Raw genomic sequence first — 23,055 nt, 5'->3', positions numbered from 1 at the left:
TTGGCTCCCCTGGTTTGCAACCCAGATTTCACTCCAGGTCTCAATCCCCACACCTTTACCTGGTGGAACAACAAGGGTTTGCGCATTGCTGACCTTTGTGATTACAGAGGGATCTTATCAAAAGAAACCCTACGAGACAATTTACCAACTCCCAAACTCAGAATTTTTTCATTATGTTCAAATTGCGCCTTTCTTGAGATCCCTACAACCTACATCTGATATTACCACATCTACCTTGATGGAGTATTTGTGTAGGTCCTTTGATAAGCACACTGGCCACATTCTAAAATGTATAACCAACAGACTTCCAAGTCAGAAAAACTGTTTTATATGATGAAGTGGGAACAAGACATAGGCGAAACATTCAAAATGGATGAATGGTCCAAAATGTCACAGTGTACGTCGAAATCATACATAAATACCTCATTGATTGAAGATAACTATAAGGTATTGATGAGATGGTACATGGTTCCGGCGAGAATAGCCACGTATGTCACAGTGGCCTCTTCCTCTTGTTTTTGAGGGTGCGGGATGGAAGGCACAGTATTACATGTGTGGTGATCCTGTCCCAACGCTTCTGGATCGTATTTACTACTTCATTTATTCACTTACACAGGTGAATCTACTCAAATTACCCCAGCAAGCTCTTTTGGGACAACCAGTTGATGGAACAACAAGATCCCGATCATGGTAAACGAACGCCTTTCGGCAATTCTATGAGACGAACGAGCTAGGTTTAATAAGATCTGGGAACCCTGGATTAAATATTTGTCTGATCCCTTGTGAACTGTCAGGGTCCAGACAAGCTCATACTATGCACACAGGAGTGTCTGGGAGACGGATGTGATAAAATCTACAACAATGAGTATAACATTAAAGGGAAGGCTATAATATTCTGTTCAAATGCTGAATATAGAGTTTGTATTTCTAGACCACACTGATCCCATGATGAATGGGTCAGAGGATACTGGCCTCACAGTTCTGTTACCTGGGTATTCCTCCTCCTTCCTCCTATGGAGTGTGGGGGGAGCGACAGGGAAACCATAAGACACTTATCGTTACCTCTAGGGCGCAGAAGTTTTGTTGTGTAATTTTTTTTCTATCCCTCATATAGAGTAACGAGCTGTAACGGGTGTGCTGGTCATAAGGGAAAATTCTTCCCGAAATGTTCACTGTACTGCGATACAGATATACGATACATTGTTCAATCTCTTAACTTTCTAATTGTCTTCTAAATTTCAATAACAATCAGAAAACAGAAAAATTAGATCACAGGACCATTAAGCAGTGAATGTGTATGGCTTATTTTTCTAAATATGGTGTCACTTTAACTGCTGTACAGACTGCAGGGGATTGGGGGACCTAGCTATGCAGTGCAGCAGGGACAAATCACTAGATTTGCTAAGCAGAATTACAAATCCCTGGGCATGTAGCACGGTTCATATAGCTGTACTTCCAATGTATTTAACGGTGTGACTTAATTTCAGCTTTAAGGTAGCTATAGATTTCCCTTAAAAGGAAAAACGAAAGGGAACATTGACAATATTGTTGTGACAACCCTCTCTCTTGACTGCATGAAACAATCACCTGCAAGTTGGAACATAAAATTAAAGTCACATTGTTGCTCCAAGGCATGAGCGCTGGAATAATTGCCCTACTTTTCAGACAATCAGGGAGTCTGTGAAAATTGTACATCCCTCATTAGCGTTTAACTTTAATTGTAGTTGGATGTGTTCCAACCACTAAGAGAATCAAGAAAGAAAATAAAATCAGTCCAAGCGACGAATGCAGCTGAGGACAGGTCCTCTGACAGAGATCCAGGATTACCAAGAGCCTTGCTGTGCTTTTCACATTATTCCAGAAATAATCATCCATCCATCCTCTGCATGGATCATCTGCACAGATCCTCGCTATAATCATGAATACCTGAAGCCTTTATCACTAACTGCAATGTGCCCGAGGCAGTGAGAGATAAATGTCATGCACAGTCACAAGAATGGCAAGGAGGTTTATGCATCACAATCCAAAAACCCCTCTCTATCATATCCTACAAAAGATTAGTGACACAATATGTCTCACTACACGGTACAGTCAATTTAATTTTAAACCCATTTATTTGATTATTATTACCTCAATTACAGCAAAAATAAATCTAAAAAAGATTTCATTATCGTCTTTTTTTTAATTACATTTTTTAATAGGCCTCTGGCGCTGCCACAGCAGGCTTAAGACTGCATTCATACCAGTGTAACGCGTGAACGTGTGCAAGATACCTGTCACACTTATGCAGCCATTCATTGTTAAAAGCACCCCAAATGCACCAAGCAAGAAAAATTGGCAAAGTTGAAATAAGTGCATGAGCCTCTTTGCTGCCTGTTAGGTGGCCCACTAAAATGAATGGATTGCCCAACATGTAAACAACGTGCATGTGTGTGCCATGAGTATGCAAATCATCCATGTGTGCTGTGCACATAGGCCCTGGGGAAGGGGGGGCCCACTGGGCCCTGACACATAATGCACAGCACCAATCCTCCTCTGCAGATCCCTTGCAGCTGCTGGCATCCTCACTTCAAGTGCTGCAAGGAAGCCACAGGGGGATTTACCTCTAGATTCGCCGCACTGCTCCGACCAACCCCCCTTGTACCCCCCATCCCTGATCCCTGGCGCCCCCTCCCTGCATCGCTGCTGGCCGGCTTCCTCTCCTCTAAATTCTCTAAAGCTTTCCAAAAACATTGTAATCTTATTTTACAATCTCAAATGTTATCATTTATTTGGAAAATCGCCATACAATCTCACTAAGACCCCCATACACACTATTAGATTTTTGTATTCAGATTTACCAAAACCATGTAGTGCAAGGGCCTGCTCGACTGCATACAAATTGAAACTCTTATGGTTTGATCTCATATTATATGGTAAATCTGAAGACAGAAATCTGCAGAAAATCTAATAGTGTGTTTGGGGCCTTAGAGTTACCAAAATTATGTAAAATCAAGGCCTACAGTAAAAATCAATTCATCTTCAAATATACATATCAGGCAGCCTGGTTTCCTTATATACGGGCACGGTTTCCCTATTGGTGGTACTGCGCAGTGCTTTATGGTTTTCCTCTATTTCAGTGAAGCTGTCTGCCTATATCAAAAGAAAGCACTACAATATCTAGGTGGCTTACCTAGAATTGGTTTTATCTAGGCAGCTAAATCTCTGAGATAAACTTGGCTTATCTAGCAAACTGACAGGACAACTGACACCACGTTCCAAAATAGCATAACAGCAGCAAGGAAATGTGGAAGTCAAAAATGATCCTCAATGTGAATTTTACGCCGTATGTGAACTCGCTGAAAATGACCCGAAATTTCCCTCCTAAGCAGAACGCCAAAACTCACCATTAGTGGTTCGATATCCAGTGCTGCAAAATATAAATGTGCCCCAAAACGATGTCAGACTTGTGGCAAAATGCCTTGTGAAGAGTGACGTCCTGACGTCACCACACTGTTCAATATTTTGAAGGAACGGGTGTTCGAAGTGTAGCCTGGCCGGCTTACTATCCATGCTTGACATATGTTGACTCTATGTAAGTGATACTGTTTTTTATAATAAAGTATCAAACTGATTTTACCTATGGCAAGCCATCTTTCCTTTCTTTGGGTACCGTGATCATGAGAATCGAGGACGCCGGACCCTTTTGAGTTTCTGTGTTAAAATTACCTACCCACCTACAAGCGGTGTTTGAAGGCTGTTCCGGTCAGAGTCGCTGCTTGCCACTTCAGGAGATAAAGGCCCTGGATGGGTATTAGCCACAAGCGATCCAGCTTGTGTTAGCTGGTAAGCGTGCACTCTATGTGGTGGTGGACACACTTTGCATGTTGGTGTGAATTTGTTTTCTACACGAGGAGGACTTCACTCGATGTTTGTCTATTGCCTATAGCAATATTCCTAAGGACATTTTTATTTATGTTTCTGACCTTTTTCATGGTACTCAACAACCTTAGTGTTGATTCATATATTGTTTTAATTCACTGTTGATACAAATTTGTCACATGCTCGTTTTGATTTACAGCGCAGCTCTCTTAACCACTTCAGCCCCAAAAGGATTTACTCCCTTCCTGACCAGAGCACTTTTTGCGATATGGCACTGCGTCACTTTAACTGACAATTGGGCGGTTGTGCAACGTTGCACCCAATCAAAATTGATGTCCTTTTTTTCCCACAAATAGAGCTTTCTTTTGGTGGTATTTGATCAACTCTACGGTTTTTATTTTTTGCGCTATAAACAAAAAAATAGCGACAATTTTGAAAAAAAGCGTATTATTTTTTACTTTTTGCTATAATAAATATCCCCAAAAAATATATAAAAAAGTTTTTTTTTTCCTACTACATATTTTTGGTAAAAAAAAAAAAAAAAAATCACAATAAGCGTGTATTGATTGGTTTGCGCAAAAGTTATAGCGTCTACAAAATAGGGGATAGTTTTATGGCATTTTTATTGATAATTTTTTTTTACTAGTAATGGCGGCGATCAGCGATTTTTATCATGACTGCGACATTATGGCGGACACATCGGACACTTTTGGCGCGATTTTGGGGCCATTCACATTTATACAGCGATCAGTGCAATTAAAAATACATTGATTACTGCGTAAATGTGACTGGCAGTGAAGGGGTTAACCACTAGGTGGTGCTGTAGGGGTTAAGTGTGCTCTAGGGTGTGATTCTAACTGTGGGGGGGAGGGGCTGTGTGTGACACATCACTGATCACAGCTCCTGATTACAGAGAACTGTGATCAGTGACAGTGTCATTAGGCAAACTGGAGAGATGCTTGTTTACATTAGCCTCTCCCTGTTCTTCCTCACCGTTAGACGACCGCAGGTATCCCTGCGGACATCGAGTCCGCGGGACACGCGATCACGGTCACGGAGCTCCCGGCGGCGCACGCGCTCGCAACCCACTTCTTAAAGGGCAATGTACAGGTACTAAGTTAATTTGCCTGTACTTGCCCTTCTGCCGCAGTATATCTGCGTGAAGCGGGTCGGGAAGCGGTTAAGTATAAACCAGTACTAATGCAACTACACATTTTGTGTATGATGCTCACAGTATCCACGTTATTAGATAAAGTGATTTGCCTGATGTGGTCTTGTGATCGTGGTTAAAGTCAGCTACAGAAGGGCAGATGGAGAATGAGTGAACTGTATGCTTTTATCTAGAGTACAGACATTCATGACTAGATTTTAAAGATCTTTGCATGGATTTGCATCTCCGGACATGGGATCAAACACAACGTGGGATAGTCACAGATCAGGTGCATTACACATACTGACTGGAACAACAACAACCTAATTGTGAGGTCATTGTAAAAAATGAGTGCGAGATGACAGAAAAAAATATTATCTGTATAAACAAGGCCAGAGAATATAGAACTGTCTGAAACATGGGAACGGTTCAATGCATACTCCACTCTCCACTCCAGGCCAGTTCCACCTCTGTGCCCATCCTCCTTATAGCACGTCTTCATATTTGACTCCCTGCTGGTCCGGTTTCATCTTCCTTCCATTAGAAAAGCGCATAAAAAGAAGAATAGCACTACGGGGGACCCATACACTTAGTATAGAACAGTAGGTCTACAGATAGCACAGCAAAAAAAGAATAAAGCAGTTGCTATGATACAAACACAAAGCAACTGGCTCCTCTATAAAAAGTGCATACCTGAAGAGCACTGGAGATGCAAGAAAACAATTGCTATTTGATTTCTCAGATATTTCCATCCAAAGTCCCTTTTCCCAGGAGCTCTATTAAGTATGTGTTATTTATGACTAGTCACTGTTTCAAAACCAGGCTTCTGCCTGCAGAGAATGCACCTTGCGGTGACCCTATCCCTTCTCACAGCAGTACAAGTGAATGATACATATACTGGATGTTAGTGTTTATTTAAATTTTTTCCATTTATTTTACTCAGCAAAAGGAATATTTCTTTAGCACTGAGCACCTAATATTTTAGGACCAGAAGAGTGTAAATATTAGAGCGGTATTATAACAGGTCCGTTATATCTAAACAATATAGTCATTAAATAAATGACTAGGATATAGTCATTAAATAAACATTACAACTCAAGTGCTGCTAAAAACTTTACTCTATATATATTAAAGGAGATCTTTGGTCACAGCATACACTTCCATTTTACATCATCAGCTCTGCAGGCTCTGAGAAATGTGTAACACAGCAGTGCCTGCTCACAATCAGGGCTTATTTTCTCAGACAATATGTGTAGGAACTCCGAGTCACCCCTTTTCTCCGTCCCCACCCACCTCCGAGCACCATTCTTTGGTTCCGCCCCCTACCCATCTCCCAGTACTGCTCTTTTAAAGAAAACAGAATCAAGTATCATTTTGGGGTGCTGAATAATTTGTAAAGAATTTGAGAATAACAAGAAAAGCAATAAAGTAGAAACCCTGCAGCCAGTAACAATAGCCTCCCGCCAGCGACAATAGATCCCAACAATGGATCACCCGCAACAAATCCCCTCCAGCAACAATAGACTCCCAGCAGCAATTACAGATCTCCCCACAACCAGTATCAATAGACCATCCAGCAGGCAGCAATAGAACCCTACCTCAACAGTAGATTTCTCCCAGCAACAACTGACCCCCCCCCCCCCCCCAGCAACAATAGGTCTCCCATCAGCAACAATAGATTTCCCTGCAAAAAATAGATCCCCTCCAGCTAGAATAGATCTCCCCCCCCTTCACCCCAGCAGCCAGCATGAACAGACCCAACAGTACACCCCATCACCCCTTGCCATTACATACAGTCAGTGCTGGACCCAGATAGCAAGCAATTGAGATGCAAGTTTAAAAATGACTTGCTAAGCTATTGCTAGACTTGCCAGGCTTCACAATTTGTTGCACAACTGCAGCAAGTTCACATTGCATGACTCCAGATCAACTTTCTTTGCAAACATTCTGCAAGTCTGCTGCAAATTCTGGTTCAGTTATGTTGTGCAACAGTCATCCCACCACAGGGGTCACTGTGACTTGCAGAGCTCTTGCTGTAGACTCACCACTGCAACTTTGCTCTTGCTAGAGACTTGCCACTCAAGTTTGCTACAAATTGGAAAAGTGTCAACTAGAACTTGTGCTTCAAGTGTTCTGCAAGTATACAACTTGCCAATGAAAATGTGCAGCAAGTTAACAGACTTACAATTCAACACTGCCACAAATTTGTGGCAAGTTATCCTTGCTATCTGGGGAGGTGCAGGAACTGCGTTCCCCCACGATCCCACTAAAAAAAAAAAAGGACTGCTCCCTATTGTGTGGGGATCTTGACGAATGAAGTTTATAAACTTGTTCATATTAATAGGCAAAGGCTAGTAATAGTTTAAATACATTGGGGTTGATTTACTAAAATTGGAGAGTGCAACATCTGGTGCAGGTGTGCATGGTAGGCAATTTCTAACTTCAGCTTGTTCAGTTAAGCTTTGACAAAAAAAACCTGGAAGCTGATACTTTTTTTGCAGAGCTGCAGCAGATTTTGCACTCTCCAGTTTTAGTAAATCTTCCCCAATGTGTAAATGAATATATGACTTTACATTTTTACCGCAGAGATACGTTTTAAGTTAATCAATTATAAAGGTTTAATGATATTTTTAAAAAAAAAACAAAAACATGTAGTATTTTAATTGCTGTAATCTCCTTCACACTTCTTTGCCAAGCAGTGTGAAAGATAGCACTTTTCCAATGCTGTCCTACAGTCTCTGGCAAATTTAAAGGGGTTGTAAATCCTCGTTTTTCTTTTTGTTTTGTTTTTTTTAATAACAAACATGTTATACTTACCTCCACTGTGCAGTTAGTTTTGCACAGCGTGGCCCCGATCCTCCTCTTCTGAGGTCCCCTGGCGGCACTGGTGGCTCCTCACTGCATCAAGTGCCCACGTTGGATAAGGCTCGCCTAAGGAGCACACCCGAGTCCTGTTTGTGTTCATTCATACAGAATGCAAGACTCGGCCCCGCCCCCCACGTCATTGGATTTGATTGACACCAGCAGGATCCAATGGCTGCGCTGCTATCAAACTATCCAATCAGGACATGAGACACCAGCCATGGCTGGTGTGCTTGTTCCCGGCCGGAGAAAGAGCGGGTTCAGGTAAGTAAAACGGGGGTTTGGGGAGGCTGCTGCACTACAGAAGGTTTTTCACCTTAATGCATAGAATGGATTAAAGTGAAAAACCATGAAGGTTTACAACCCCTTTAAGTCTTAGTGGGAGCCAAAAAGTTTTCTTTGTTTGTAATCCAACAGAACACTCCAAAATAAACCACAGAACATTTCTCCCACCGGTACACAACTTGCAACCACAAGTTGTCTGTAATTCTTATAAATAGAGAGAATAGCAGCAGTATTTGCAATAAATGTTTAGGATAAGAGCAACGGTAGACCTTTGCGGTAACGTACTAATGATACTGAATGCGTTCCAAAAAGTAGATGACACAGACAAGCATTGTGGTACAGGTAAGCCAAGGATTCCACAGAGCAAGGTCTCAAAATGAGTGCACAAGTTAGACCTCTCGGCTGAAGAGCTATCAGTATGTGCTCTCGTATGCAAATCCACACACAGTTTTAGACATGCAGTTTTCGGGATAAATCTTGATAAAAACCCAAGTATAGACAACTTTAAAGTGTTACTAAACGCAGGACCCTGCATTCACTATATCTGGTCTCCCACAGTACACAGAACATGGAAAAACAATTATTTTAGTACCAAATACAAACTGCTAAATACCTTTTCTCTTCAGCAGTACATAGTATATTCTATCAGGGTCTATTTAAAGCTTGTAGGAGGAGTTTCATTCTCCTTTGACTGTCCTATGAGGCTGCTGGACCCCTGACCCTCTGTCTGGACAGTACTGATTGGCCCTGTGCTGATCACATGCACCCTCCCATGGAAAAAAAAAAAAAACTCTCTAGGAATATACACCAAAACTGAGCATGTGCAGAGTGCCCCCAAAGCTCTGTTCTACAAGCAGATGGATTGGGGGCAGTGGAAGAAGGGGAGGATCAGAGAAGACAGGATCAAACAGCCTTTTTACACAATGTGGAGGATTAATCCCTTAGGTTTCACAGTAAGTAGAAAAAGCATGCTTTACTGCATATACAGACTTGATTTTACTGTTACAGGTTTAGTAACACTTTAATATTATGTGTGAGGCTGAAATGGAACAGGTGGCTCAACAAATCTCAAGTATATAGGCAGAGCAGACCTCACGGCTGAGGAGACGCTAGCATTTGTCCTAAAATGTCAAATCCACACTCGCAATCATGTAGTGGTAGACTCCGGTTATTCGCAGGATGATGGTAATTCACAACAGCAAGTCCCATGAGTATGTCAATGCATTTGCCATGTGTGGAAACGCTAGCGGCACTTGCTGCAGCATGATCAATATCAGCCCTTGGTAAAGTCTGCTACTCAAGGTTCCTCACTATTACCATTCTCGCTAAAGCTCTTGTATCCAGTATCTTGTAGGTAATAGTTGAAAAAAAATAAGCGGATCAAATACACAAAAGTTTGATGAGTGACAGATCCCTCAGGAATGTCTATTATGTAAGAAGTAAATATCTCAGTCATCCATATGGCACTCACTGCACCCACGAAGCACCCAGATTGGGGCAGGTACAAAAAGGAATGCTTACGATTATAGTAGCTGACCAGTAGTTTAACCATTGCACGAATAATTAAACATTTCCTTCCTCCTTCTCATACCAACATTGAGGATGGTCTGCCATACAGAACAGCAAAGATGAGGCCTTCTGAAAGTTAAGAGAAGGTTTTTACAGCTTTCGATGGAAGACCTTCACAGTGTCACTTCAGCACGTTAAACCAGTGAAGAATTAGGCGTCAATGGACACTGCAATATACTATCATATCAAAAAGTGCTACCCCACATTAATTACTACTAACATATGACTACCTTGCAATACAATAAAGAGCATATTTACTATACTAATAAAAAAAGAAAATACTATAAAATACTATAAAATACTATAATAATGCTAAAGCTATAATTTTCTCTTAATTCTCTTGTATTTAAAGTGGAACTTCAGCCAAAAGAGGAAGTTGCGCTCTTCCTTCGCGCCCCCCCCCCCTTTCCATTGCCATAGTTGGATTTTTTTTGTGGGGGAGGAGGAGCAGTTAGTTTTGACAGGTACCCCCTGCCACTTCTGCTCGGCTTGGACGATCTGAGCTGAAGTTCACCGCGACCTTCTGGGACACACCTTAGGTCCCAGAAAGCTTCAGGACTATCCACACAGCACAGGGTACTGGGAAGCCAGCTGTGAAGGTGCAGGGAGTCACAGGCAACTGTCCACAGCTAACAGGCTGCCACCGGGGACCCTAATGCCGGTGTTCTGCCGAGAAAATTCCCCTTGGCGGATAAGGACCCCCCTGTACTGCGCAGGCGCAGCGCTTGCGCAGTACGAGCCAGCAGAAATAGCCGAAGCCGAATAGTTGTAAATCAGCTGTACACGGCACCTGTAAGAGGGCCCCTCGCGGGCTTGCTTCGCTCACCACACTTCGGGCACGGCCTCGCTCGGCACTTTTTTATTCTACCTCTAGGTCCACTTGGATGGTGGGGCTTGAACCTGGACCCAGGGCGCAGGCGCCGTGTACAGCTGACTGAAGGTTTTCAGCTTCGGCTATTTTCGGCGGCTCCTCAGTCGTTCGTACTGCGCAAGCGCTGCGCCTGCACAGTACAGGGGGGTCCTTATCCGCCGGGGGAACTTTCTCGGCAAGACACCAGCAAAGAACCAGCCAATGGCGCTGGATCCCAGGCTAGGTGAGTGTCTATTTAATAAAAGTCAGCAGCTACCGTTTTTGCAGAACTGACTAAAGCTTCTATAAGTTTTGGATAATTTTTCTCCTGGCAGACTGAGAAGGCCTCTCAGTAGGCCTCTGAGCAGGAATGACGATGCTTTCCAATAATTTCGTGCAACCTGTGTAGAAAGGACATGAATATTTTATTTCTTAATTCTTACAGGAGTGAACAATTATACTGAGGAGAAACCGAAATAGGTGGAGTTTGAAGTTCTTAGGTTGCAAGAATAACAGTCTAGGTTTTTGGTGTTCTTGGAATTACCAGCTTTTAGATAATGGGGCAGTCTGGTCTATGCAAGAGTCTCTTGAATGAAAAATAAAAGTTCTATATAGGTAAGCTGTTGCCCCTGTACCTCCATTCTACATATGTAAATTTGACAGCAGTGCACACTTTATGCACATAATTGAACGTCTACTCTATAGAATAGAAATCAGGGTTGTTTTTTTTTCCATAAAAAGAAATCAGGGTTTTTTTTTATCAGATAATTAAATAAAACACAGGAATTTCACAAGAAATTACAACATAACTTCTTGTCTAAGAACCAAAAATGACTCATTATCCGTGTTAATCCCAAAATCTGAATGAATCACTGAGCTTATCGTCTATAAATGAATGGAGCAGATAAAAGGTTAAAGTGAGTGGCATGCTATGCAGGGCTCATGTAAACAGACAAGCCTTTTCTTATTCTTTATTACTTATTGCCTGAGCGCATCTCGCTTCTATTTTTTACAGCGAGTCAGACACAATGGCATTTGTGCTCCAGTGTGCAAGCCACTATCGCTTAACGTCAGCATTAGCTTTGTCTATGAAAGATCTGGAGTGCAGTCCTGAAAAGGCAGCAGCCATTCTAAGCTGAGAGCAAACAAAACACAAGAACACAACAAATATCAGATTTACAAGACCATTTACATGCACAAGTACTAATGAAATTTAAAAAACAAATGATGCAGTGCCATAACGCAAGGCAACCACAGTTCACGTTTCATAAGAATAGAGAAGCTGCAACACTGAAACATGGTGGCCATTCTGTTACACTGGGTGGTGAGTGGGTGGATGGTGGTTGATCTTGGGGCAACAAGACTCAGAAAGCAAAATGTACTGTTAAAATACATATACGGAAATATTCATAAAAAGTACACCTAACATAGCATAACAGAGGAAGATTTCACCTAATTGGACTGGCTGTTAGCTATGTGGTTTGCACTCTTTCTGGATACAGTGACCAAGGTGCAGTTTAATTAATCTGACCACCTCAAACTGAAAAAAAAAACTGAAAAAAAGACAATGACAAACTATCATAGTGGTTGTTGGTTTGCAGTGGTGTATCTAAATCCAATTCTACCAGCGGGTTTGTGGAGGCATCTTGCAGGGCACAGTGGCTGTATAGAAGCAACTATAACAATGGCCCTTTAAATGACAGGCTCATCTGTCAATGCGCGCATCCCAGAGCGTTTTAAGGTGTCATTTACAAGCTATTTTTACTGAAATATAATATGCATTTTTTTTGTTTCCATTAGTACATTTGATCCTGACATTCTCAAGGTTATATGTTTTCTGGCATCTTTAAGCTCTTCTATCTAATGTATACAACGAAAACAAAAATATATACTTTGAAAAACAAATTGAAAGCAAGTATAGCGGCTATTTATAATAAAATCGGTTTTCTCTTGTATATACAAGTCAAGCAAATTGTTGAAACACAATCAAAACATATTTTCACAGTTGAAAGATCTTTCACCAGCTCCTGGATAAAAAAAAAAAAAAACGAACAAAAAACAAACTAACTCGTCACATGCTTTTGTAAAATACTCGTACTTTCAGTCATCTATGTTTCCAATCTTATGGGGCACCAGACAAGGTTGCCATTGTCTTATTGGCGCTTACAATCGAACCTCTGACCCAACTTATTAGGAGCTCACCAGATATCTCTGGAATAACTGTTGGAAGGCAATTAGTATAAATTGAGAATTTTAGTGGATGACATCATTCTGACAACTACCAATCCTCTCATCTCATTACCCAACCTACAAGAACTCCACACAAGTTTTGGATCTTTATCAGGTTTGCACATTAAGCTTAGAAAATCCATGGCCTTCAATATCTCACCCCCTACCTCCCTATGTAGCTTTCTTCAGCAATTTCCGTACCACTGGGCGTACATCAAACTTCCTTACCTGGGCATAAACCTGACAAGCTCCTATTTTACTCTTTTTGAGGCCAATTATCTACCTCTTCTCTCTAAACCTTAACTTCTTCTGCACATGTGGGTCAATTATACTGTTTCATGGCTGGTCTACATTGCAGCTGTAACGACATACTTACCTAAATGACTGTATTTAGAGTCTTGCCAATGAAAATTCCCCTCCATTACGAATGAAATTCAAAACCAGGTAATGTGTTTTATATGGCGCAATCGTAAACCTTGAATATCAAAACATGTACTGTTCCAAATCCGATCCTATGGCGGTTTAGGAGTCCCAAATTTTCCGAGATATTTTCAGGCAATTAATAAAATCTGAAGTTTGTTATGAAACCCCACTTTGGGTTAATCTGGAGGCAGAGGTGCTCTGTTGTCTGTTCACAATTTACTGTGGTTACATCCACGAGATAGGTCTTCCATCTCTAACCCTTTTTCTTGCTATTCTCTGCAAGTTTGGGACACTCAAGTACTCCACACCTACCATTGTTATCAATCTTATGCAACACTGCTTTGGCACCCAGTTTCAAGTCAACACAAGCTTAAACATTGGATCACCCTAAAACTGACACGTTTTCACATGCTTGTGTCTGCCAAAGGCATAAAATTATTTTCGGTTTCAAGTATCCCACCATCTTCCTCAGTCTGAGCTGTTCTGCTTTTTGCAAGTTAAGCATGTCTCCTCCACAATTCAATTATGGGGAGACATACTACACCTTACCCTTTTTTAATCCAAAAGGTCTCCATGATCACCATTCCCCAGGAACGATCTCCCTCTTATACAATACATTCATTTCCCACAGTTATTACCTTTTGTATCATTTGACCCCCTATATAAATGTATAATAATAATAATTTCCAAATTCACCCCAGAAACTTTCTCCTACGTGGCAATTGGGAAAGTCAAAACCAAACACAAAGTACTTTTCAGCTGTTATATGGTGCCAGTTAGACTGGCACGACTCAATCCTGATGCTCCCCTGATCTGCTTTCGCAGCTGTTCAGACATGGGCACATTCCTTCATACCTGGTAGCACAGAATTTCTGGACTCACGTATACGAAGTTTTGAAAATACTCCTGCAGAAACCTGTACCTATGCTACCCCAGGAAGTGCTTCTCAATCTAAAACTTGATGGGGCAATTGCAAAGGTTTGGCTGACTCACATCTTACATATATCTGAACTTATTTTTTGTATGCAATTGGTGTTGATCAATAAAAAAAAAAAAAAAAAAAAAAAAAAAAAAACTTACTGCAAAACTACAGGGTACTATGGTTAGATTTTGCTGGACTTGGGAGCCTTAGGACTTTGACTGTCAACTTTTAGATATCTGGTGTGTACAGAGACTTTTAATGGGTATCTCATAACAGGCTGCTGAACCCCTGGCCATCCTCCATCCCTCCCTCATCTCCCCCTCTTCTACTCTCTAAAACATTCTAATCTTCTTCCACTTGGTCTTCTTCCCTTTACACCGAATCACAATCAATTTGACCTCCTGCTCTTATGCCACCAGATCCACATAAACAAAAGTATTGAACAGTGTTTTATAGTTTTCTACATCTCAATGTTACAAGGCTGACAAGCCTTCCCTACTTGTACACTTCAAAACCTGCTTCTGCATAATCAGATGTCTTACACTGAATTTCCTTTAACTATCCTTGCTGTATATAACATTTCTTAAGATGTACACCCAGGGTAGCATTTCGATGCTGTTCAGTCATTGACTGGGCCATCCTAAGGCAGAACTAAACCCATCAATTTAACCATTTTAAAAGACAGCCATCATTGTCGGCATGCCGGGAATGCGGCTATATTTACTTTTGCTCTCACACTGTCATATTATCAAAAGGCTGGTGTCATAATTGACCAACAGTGAGGGAATCCTTGGTTGTCAACAGGGTCACCAGAACTACCAGTATGGTGGTCCTCATTAAATGATTTCCTATCTATTCCTGTTTTGGAGATAACCCAAAAATTGGAGGTTTTCTTTTAGTTTCAATGTTGATGTTATTTGATGATAACAGGAAACAAGACAAATAGGAAAATAGACAAATAGGGTGCTTATCCCCAATATCAGAACACAATAGCACAGGCGGAGAGATTCCTGCATCCCCATTACTTTGTGGATGCAGGAATCTGAGCTTTTTTTTTCATTCAGCCCGCTGGATGAACGAAACCCTGCTGAGTAAGAGCTAAATCTATCCAATCAGCAGAGAGTATGAGCTTTGTGGATTTTGGAGCTCTAGTTTTAAAGGGATGTATTGGTCCTCTGCAGAGAGGTTACTGATTTCACACAGGAAGCAAGGGTGCTTCTCTGCAGCATGTTGGCACAGGATGGGCTTTTCTCCTGAGGCTGCAGCAACTTTCTTGAGAAAACAAAATTCAAGCACCTTTTGTTTTTATGTACCTGGACTGTATTTAGTGGTTTTAAACTGAAAGTTCAGTTGGGTTTTAAAATGAAACCTGTGCTGACAAGAATATGGAGGATGCCATTGCTGACACCTTCTGAAAATATTAGTTGTGTAAGGTCATGCAGATCCAATGTCAAATACTTTCCTGGGACTCAGTCTTGTGGATTTCGGACATCACTCTAATCTGCATACATACTTGACTCAGGTCATGGACAAAATATTTAAACCAGAAACAGACAGGCAACTAGAAATTCAGCGAAACAATCAGAAATGGTAGTCCCCATAATTTTTTGCCTCAATTTTTTTTTTAAGGAAGTTTTTGGGAAGGAGGGCAGCATGAGGTGTTAATTAAGGCCGCCTTTATAATGGCTTCGTAGATTACATGTCAAGCCATATTGTATAACTCCCGGCAAGTATTAAATACATATTTGAATATGTATGTAAAACCTAAATCAATTTTTCTGAGTAGAATTGGTATCATGTCTCACTGTACACAGTTTTCCTAAGCAAATCATGTTTTGAAAATCTGTTGCAAAATTCTATACCTGGAGACACTGCCAGTAAGAGCACTTTCTATTGCAAGTTGAAAACGCTAAGCTGCTACCTTGCAATCAGCAGCCATGTTGTCAGTTTGCCATATCAACTGATTCAGTTGGCCTATCAGGTCTACAGGAGGCATGCACAGACCTGATATGCAGCCCTAAGACCAACTGAAGTAGCATACATAGCAGGTTGACAACTAAATTAGCAAATTTTCCATTTTAAATCTTTTAAGGAACACAGGAACATCCCAGTTAGCTTCTTCTTGCTTTCTGCATCCCTGCTACAAATTTATCTTCACTTCCTGTGCTATCAAGGAAAATTCTTCTGGTTGGTTCTTCTGTTAGAAGCGGAACCTATCGCAGGGCAGTAAGATACGAGTTGTAATGAGAGATTGAAGCAATGCCATAGTAACTATGTGGCCTTTACATTTGGACCACAAAACTTATATGCTTTAGGAACTACTTTCCAAACATTATGACCCAATCGTACTCCATGTCTTTTTTTGACAATGAAGTCATTCTCTGATAAAATGTGTTGCATGCAGCGAGGCAGGTGCTGTGTGGTGGATGTGTCATGTGCTACATTAATACTGATGTAAGTGCAATGTTAATTTAACAAACAAGCATTGTGGGTAGTTACACTATCACAAGCTTCCTTTTTATTTGGTGTCTCACATAGTCCCATTGGCAATATAATGGAGGGTAGTAGATATAACAGCTTGGCAAGTACCTTTATAACATTACCTTGAAGTCATAAAGCCCTGTCATTCGCTCACTGTGGTGCTGGAAGCAATGCATACATTGGATTCTTCTGAAGTAAATACTGGTGTAGAGCGGCGGTTTTGTTCTTGTTGTAAAGAATAAGCTCATTCCAATCTGGCCCATTTTTTGGTTCCGCAAAAAAAGGAAAAGGATGCAAACCTTTTCTGTTCATTTTTTGTGGGCCTAAACGGACTTGGATGTGGGCGGATGTAAACAGACGCACATCAATTTACATCTTCCCTTCCACAGAGATTTATTGCATATTGTCTAGATCTGTATAAAACATGGACAGACAGAATGCTCCTCTGAAAGATGCATAAAACAAGTCACATATACAATTGTATCTGTAAGCATTGAGGAGAAGTTCATTTTCAAAATTCTCAATACAGGCATTGAAATTGCCTTTTTTTTTCTATGAAAGCATATCTTGGTAGGCTGCCAGCACTATAATGTAAGCGCACAGCAGGTGTATCAAAGCTATTAGAGCTCTTGCAAATGGCAGTACAGAATAAAATATGCCGCAGCTGCAGCGTATTTTAACCAAAAAAATATATTACACGTTGGCACTTACTCCTGCACGGGCATATCCTTCAAAACCCAAAATTTTACATTTTGAAAAATACACCCATAAGCAAGTGTAAGTGCCGGCGTATATGTGCGCATAGCCATGTATGGTGGTTTTTGTAACATATGTCAGTGGCCAAAAATACACTACAGCCATGCCTCCTTGGAGCCACAATAAGTAGCATATTTTATGCTCTAAGGCTGTAAGCCTAATGTCCGATCATGTGCAATAGCCCCTAGAAAGTAACTGAAACGCGACTTTAGATGCTTTGTTGTGATCTCTGAGGATAAATAGCTTCACATTGTCTGCTGACGAAGGAGGCATAGTTTGGCCTCTGGAAAAACGTTCCTGATTGGCTACAGAGTCTGTAGCATCTGACTGCTCCATGGACAGCTCCTTACTCGAGTCTCCCGTGGCAGTTTGCCTGGATCTCTGGCTTCCACAGAGCTCCTGTCATCTCAGTGGTCTCTGTCAGGACAGGACTCAGCACTGGTGGCTTGACATGGAGCTTGTTATATGCTTGCTTTGATCGACTTTTGTAAGTGCAATTTTATTGTATTTTAACATACACTGTTGAATAAATTATGCTACACCATTGGAGGCTTAATGCCTCTTTCTCCCCTTCCTTTTTCTTCTGTTGCAGCTTTGGGATTCCCAGCCCATCCAAAGAGGCAGAGTAAGTCCAGCCAGCTGTGTCAGCAAGCGATTATCCGCTAACTGATTATAACCCACACCTCCGGTGTTATACATGTCTGTATATACAGGCATGTGCTTATCAGCATTATTTGAGGTGTACCTACTCATCTGACGTTCATACAGTCCCTCAAACACTATTCAATCTAATTGCTTAAGATCATCCCTTGATTGTAACAAGCAACAAGTGTAGTGCCGAGTGTTTGTTAGTTTCACGCCTGAGCATAGCAAATTCTTGGTGATTTTGAAGCTTTTGTGCCGTGTATCAAGCTTCAGGAGTTTGTCTCATGGGCTGGGCAAAGGGGGAGAAGAGCAGTTCTAAGGGAGGCGAGAAATTCTTCAGCCATAAAAACTTGCGCAACAACACATGAAAATGTGCATCACACGTTTACAGGCAATCCCATTGAAGTTTAGAGAACCCAAAACACAACAGTACACTCGGAAAAGAAAGCTCATATACTTTTTGGACGTAGACCAACTGACCGTAGGTGTTAACAGGGACAATTAGAAAAAAAATGGGATTCTGTGTAGTCAGGCGTATGGAAATGAGCAAAAAAACTGCTCAGGTGTGAATGGGGGCTAACTCTTCAACCAATCACTACTAATTATAGCAAAATCTGTTGTGTTGCTAGAAACACCAGTCATGAAAAGGAGTTTTTGCTCTCCTTAAGCCCACGTTCATATTGGCCCGCTTTGACATGTCACATCGCCGACAATGACCAAATCAGTGCGATGCCGACTTTGCGGGACCACAACGATTCACATAAGTAGTTCCTGTAGTACTTTTGGCGACTTCTGGGGTGATTTGAATAAACATCTGTGCATGAACCCGCAAAGGATGTCTGTCAAAATCTCCTGCATAGCCGTTTGAAAAGTTCAGCTGAACTCGCATGATTTCAAACCCGCCCTCAATGTGAACCTGGGCTAAATGTCTGATAGGAACTGGTCCTTCCTACAAACCTTATTTATCAAACTGTGAAGGAAGGCTCTTTTTACATAACTTTTTAAGATTCACCTTTAATTTTCCAGCACATTATGAATGTATGTATGTAATAATAATAATTTCCAATGTTAGGAAAATATTAACCTGAAATTAGAAGGAGCTCAATTAATTTCCCAATCAGAGGCCTAAGACAACTCGAAGGACCTTTTCTTTGTGATTCAATGATGTACCCTAAAAAAAGAAATGCACATTGGATAGTTAAAGAGACACCGTTCACGAGGATCATGGAGGCTGCCACTGATGAACTTTTTGGGAAAGCAATTTCCCAGGTTGTCATGATACTTTGGTTTCAATGATATCTGCGTAACGACCTAGAACAGGTATAGAAATAAGGAGGTCTGACACTCTGACATTTAAATCATGCTTTTTCTGGATCTGTGATTTAAAGTAAAATGTCAGACAAGCTAGAATTTTTTCACAAGGAGACCAGCAATGGCAGCCTTCTTACTTCCCTTTAAACACATAAAGGGTCAAGTGGCAATTTTACACGCCAAATATTTTTTGCCACAGTTAATTTATTTTTATAATTCCCCTTGGCACATTTCTAGTGTGGTGTACACCAAGTGCCTTTTTCAAAGAGATGAAAAGTGTTGCCTGAGAAACGTATAACCCCCCCCCCCCCCCCTCATATCAATTTAAAAGAGAAGATATGTTATTCGAATGCCAAGCAACCACTTCAGCAAAAACATTATTGTGTTTAAACAAATATGCAAAGTGTTTTAAGGCCACTGTTGCTTGAGCGAAGGGATGCCCTGCTTGGACCTGAAACACTGCATATTGCCGATGAAGTAGTTACTTGTGGGTGACATCATACACTGTGGTCCTCCAGCATTGACAAACTCTTAGGTTGAGTAACGTATGGAGTACGGCTGGGTTTCTTCCATATAACTTATAACTGTGATGTAAATGTGACGATTCCAACTTCCAAAACGATCAGCACGTTCTATAAAATTTCACACAAATGCCTTTCAGGTGAGGCCGAGGTGTCACGTGAGCTGGAGGCAGCATCTCTACTTGTCATAACAATCCACCCTCGCTCTCTTACTGCTTCACAAGGTGAAAGAAGAATTTTTATGAACAGCTCAATAAAGTTCAGCCGCACGTGTCTATACAGCGATAGGGTGAGTTCTCAGTGCGCAGAGAACACCTTTTAGCACAGCCATGAAAATAAATTTCACATGATAGGTAGCTGCACATTTGTCAATATCATAATATAATTTCTAGGAAAATTTGGCTTCATCAGTGTATCCAAGATCATGATTTCTAAAGCTGTATCTGGTGGCATAAATCTAGTATATAAATCTTGTATATCTAGTAATGACATTTATGGAGTATAAATTATTTATTCACATTAAAATGGTGGTTATCAAAAAATAAATAAAAATATCCAGGATTAACTTATTATGAAACAAAGAGGGATTTGATTATACTTTAGAAATCTAAGAGAGATGAAAACGAACAGCGACAACAGTTTAAACCACTGGGAATGCCTGAGCAAATAAGGGTCCATGTACAATGGCGGAATGTCCACACTGCTGCCAGTTCTTTCACACTGTGATCTTGTATAATCCAAAAACATTTTTTTCCTGTACTGGAGAGACCTGTAACACTTTACTCTGCAGAATAATAATTTTTTTTTATTAATGAAGTCAGTTGTTGATTATATGGAACCATGGAAACAATCAGCAACTGCAAGATACTGGCCTATCATCAGATGAAGCCCAAGGCATTTCTACATTGAATTCTGCAAGGCTTCTACAAAAACGACCACAAAAAAGACTAATCTGTGACCTGCACAAGGTCATGAGAACATCATATATATACGTTGCCAGGATATAGACAAGGAGCTCCTGGGTCACAGCTTATTGGCTTAGCCATCACAGCAAACAGTCACCTAGGTCTTTTGTTCATCCAGTGACCTGAATGCATCAGTCTGCAGTGTGTCTGACCCTCCCCGAAACTAGGATCCAGCCATACAGGAAGCTCCTGATGCCTGCCTGGAAATCAGAGTTCTGCCGTCAGGAACGCCCCTCTCTACAAAGGCAGACTTTACGGCAATGAGACTTTTCACTAAACCTCAATGTACAAATCGTTATCACTGAAAGAATTCCATCCAGCTAGTAGACTTTTCTTCTTTTTACAGAAGAGACACATGGCTGAACACATACAAAGCCATGTCATAACTCCATTCACCTATTCTGTCGCTCACTCTAAGAACAGAGAATGAATGCAATTTGTTTTTTCACAAAGCAAATCTACAACTAGCATATGACAAAGAGCGGAGCAGCTGGAGACGAAAGACAAGGACGTGACAATTGAAGACAGGCTGAAAGCACTGACATAAAAAGAGCAGAGAAGCTCTGTGCACTGAAGCTTACAATTCAAAAAGCAACACACATAATGCCTTCTCCTACAACAGAAACAATCTGGTTAAAATCTTTCCAGCAACGAGAGGAAAGCAAAACAGTGACAGACAAGCTGACCGCTACAATGAATGGAGCACAAGTTCCTATGGTCAATGCATTGTCTAAGGCAACTACTATCAGTGATCGTGCATTATTATATCCACAAATTCTGACTTTTAGCTGGGAGAAGCAGCATGCACACTCACACCTACAACATGCAGAAGATAAGAACCATTTTACCATAGGTGCAATTACAGCAAAGCCGAAAAATCAAGAGAATTTCCATCGCCCCAGCATCCGGCCATGTCTTGTCCCACTCCCCATCACCAGCCGGCACAAGCCAATCTGCTGGCTTCAGCACAACAGCAGTCACCTAACATGCAAGCTGACATATACACAGAGACATGCACTCCATGCAATGAGGAGGGGTGGGAAGGACTGAGCAGGAGGAGCCAGGCGGAGAGGAGTGTTCAAGGTGGACAGCGTTGGCATTTTAAAGAGAGAATTAGTGAAGATAGTGTTCCCCCTCCCCACATTGCTCAGCGCTGCAACAAAAGCTTTTTCCCCAATGTACGAGAATCAATAGCAACAGCAGCGGACATCTATGGTGAAAGAAACCTTCACATCCACTGCTGAATCAATGATGTTATACAGAATTAACCATTTTGCTGGGAAGGACAAAGCGGGTCATAGAATACCAGGAGACAAGGATAATAATGCTGGACATTCATTAGATAGTTTTTATCAATCATGATATTATCAGATTAAAGCATTATACCTTGTATGCACTAAACTGGTAGTGTATGGTCAGGGGCCCATTTAGAAGATTGTGTTACCACAATTCTCTTTATTGCACAGGGTATAGGTGCACTGTGCTGCCATTCATTTAGAATGGCACCCCCCAATATGTGATAATGCAGCGTTGTGTGCTGCACACTGTTGCAATAAAAGTGCTTTTTTTAGATGGACTTGCAACCCATTCAAAATTAAATAGATCGAGATAGAGGGGAGGTACAAAGAAATGATACAATGCAGTAGCTTTGGTTGCTGATATTTTCCAGCATGCTGGGAATGTTATGATGGGTGAAAGTAAAATTGTTGCAAAGTAATGAGAAAAGCTAATGAGTGGGTGAGTTTGTGGCAGCACACATCAACACTATGGCAGCTTAGTAATCACCATGAGAATGGTCAGTCTTTCTGTACAATTTCTGCAAGAGAATGTTAAATACATATTGGGGTTGATTTACTAAAGGCAAATGCATACGCATACGCTCCAGAGCTTAGGAAATGAGGTGAAGCTGATGACTTCCAGTATCCAATCATACACAAGCAAAGATGCTTTTTCTTTTCCGTGCATGTGAATGGGTATTCTTTGAGAGCGCACAGTCTATTTGCCTTTAGTAAACCAACCCCAGTGACTACTAGAGCCCCGTAATCCTCTCATTTGTCAGACATCCATGGCCCACAGGTTAATTCTACAGTCTAGATCAGAAAACAGGAAAAAAATAAAATATAGGGGCTACTACAGCCTATAGCAGTCCTATATAGTGTTTTATCTTTTTTTTTTTAAATATCGAAGAACAGCATAATTTCCACAGGGACCAATCAGATATCAGT

At 41.1% G+C, this 23,055-nt stretch overlaps 1 protein-coding gene across 5 annotated transcripts in view; it reads right to left on the bottom strand.

The window, feature by feature from the left end:
- ABR (ABR activator of RhoGEF and GTPase) overlaps window positions 1–23,055 on the bottom strand; it is a 637,383-nt gene that overhangs the window by 175,022 nt on the left and 439,306 nt on the right. The window contains exon 1 of one of the 5 annotated variants that reach the window (XM_073616871.1): window positions 21,679–21,859. The exons of the other annotated variants lie outside the window; for them this stretch is intronic. Within the exon in view, the coding sequence (XP_073472972.1) occupies window positions 21,679–21,724 (46 nt within the window). The 5' untranslated portion in view covers window positions 21,725–21,859. Of the gene's footprint in view, window positions 1–21,678; window positions 21,860–23,055 lie in introns of those variants that run through there. 5 annotated transcript variants of the gene reach the window in all.

This window comes from Aquarana catesbeiana, linkage group LG02 (assembly GCF_042186555.1).
Source record: "Aquarana catesbeiana isolate 2022-GZ linkage group LG02, ASM4218655v1, whole genome shotgun sequence".
NCBI classification, from domain to species: domain Eukaryota; kingdom Metazoa; phylum Chordata; class Amphibia; order Anura; family Ranidae; genus Aquarana; species Aquarana catesbeiana.
This window is presented reverse-complemented; position numbering and strand designations above follow the sequence as displayed.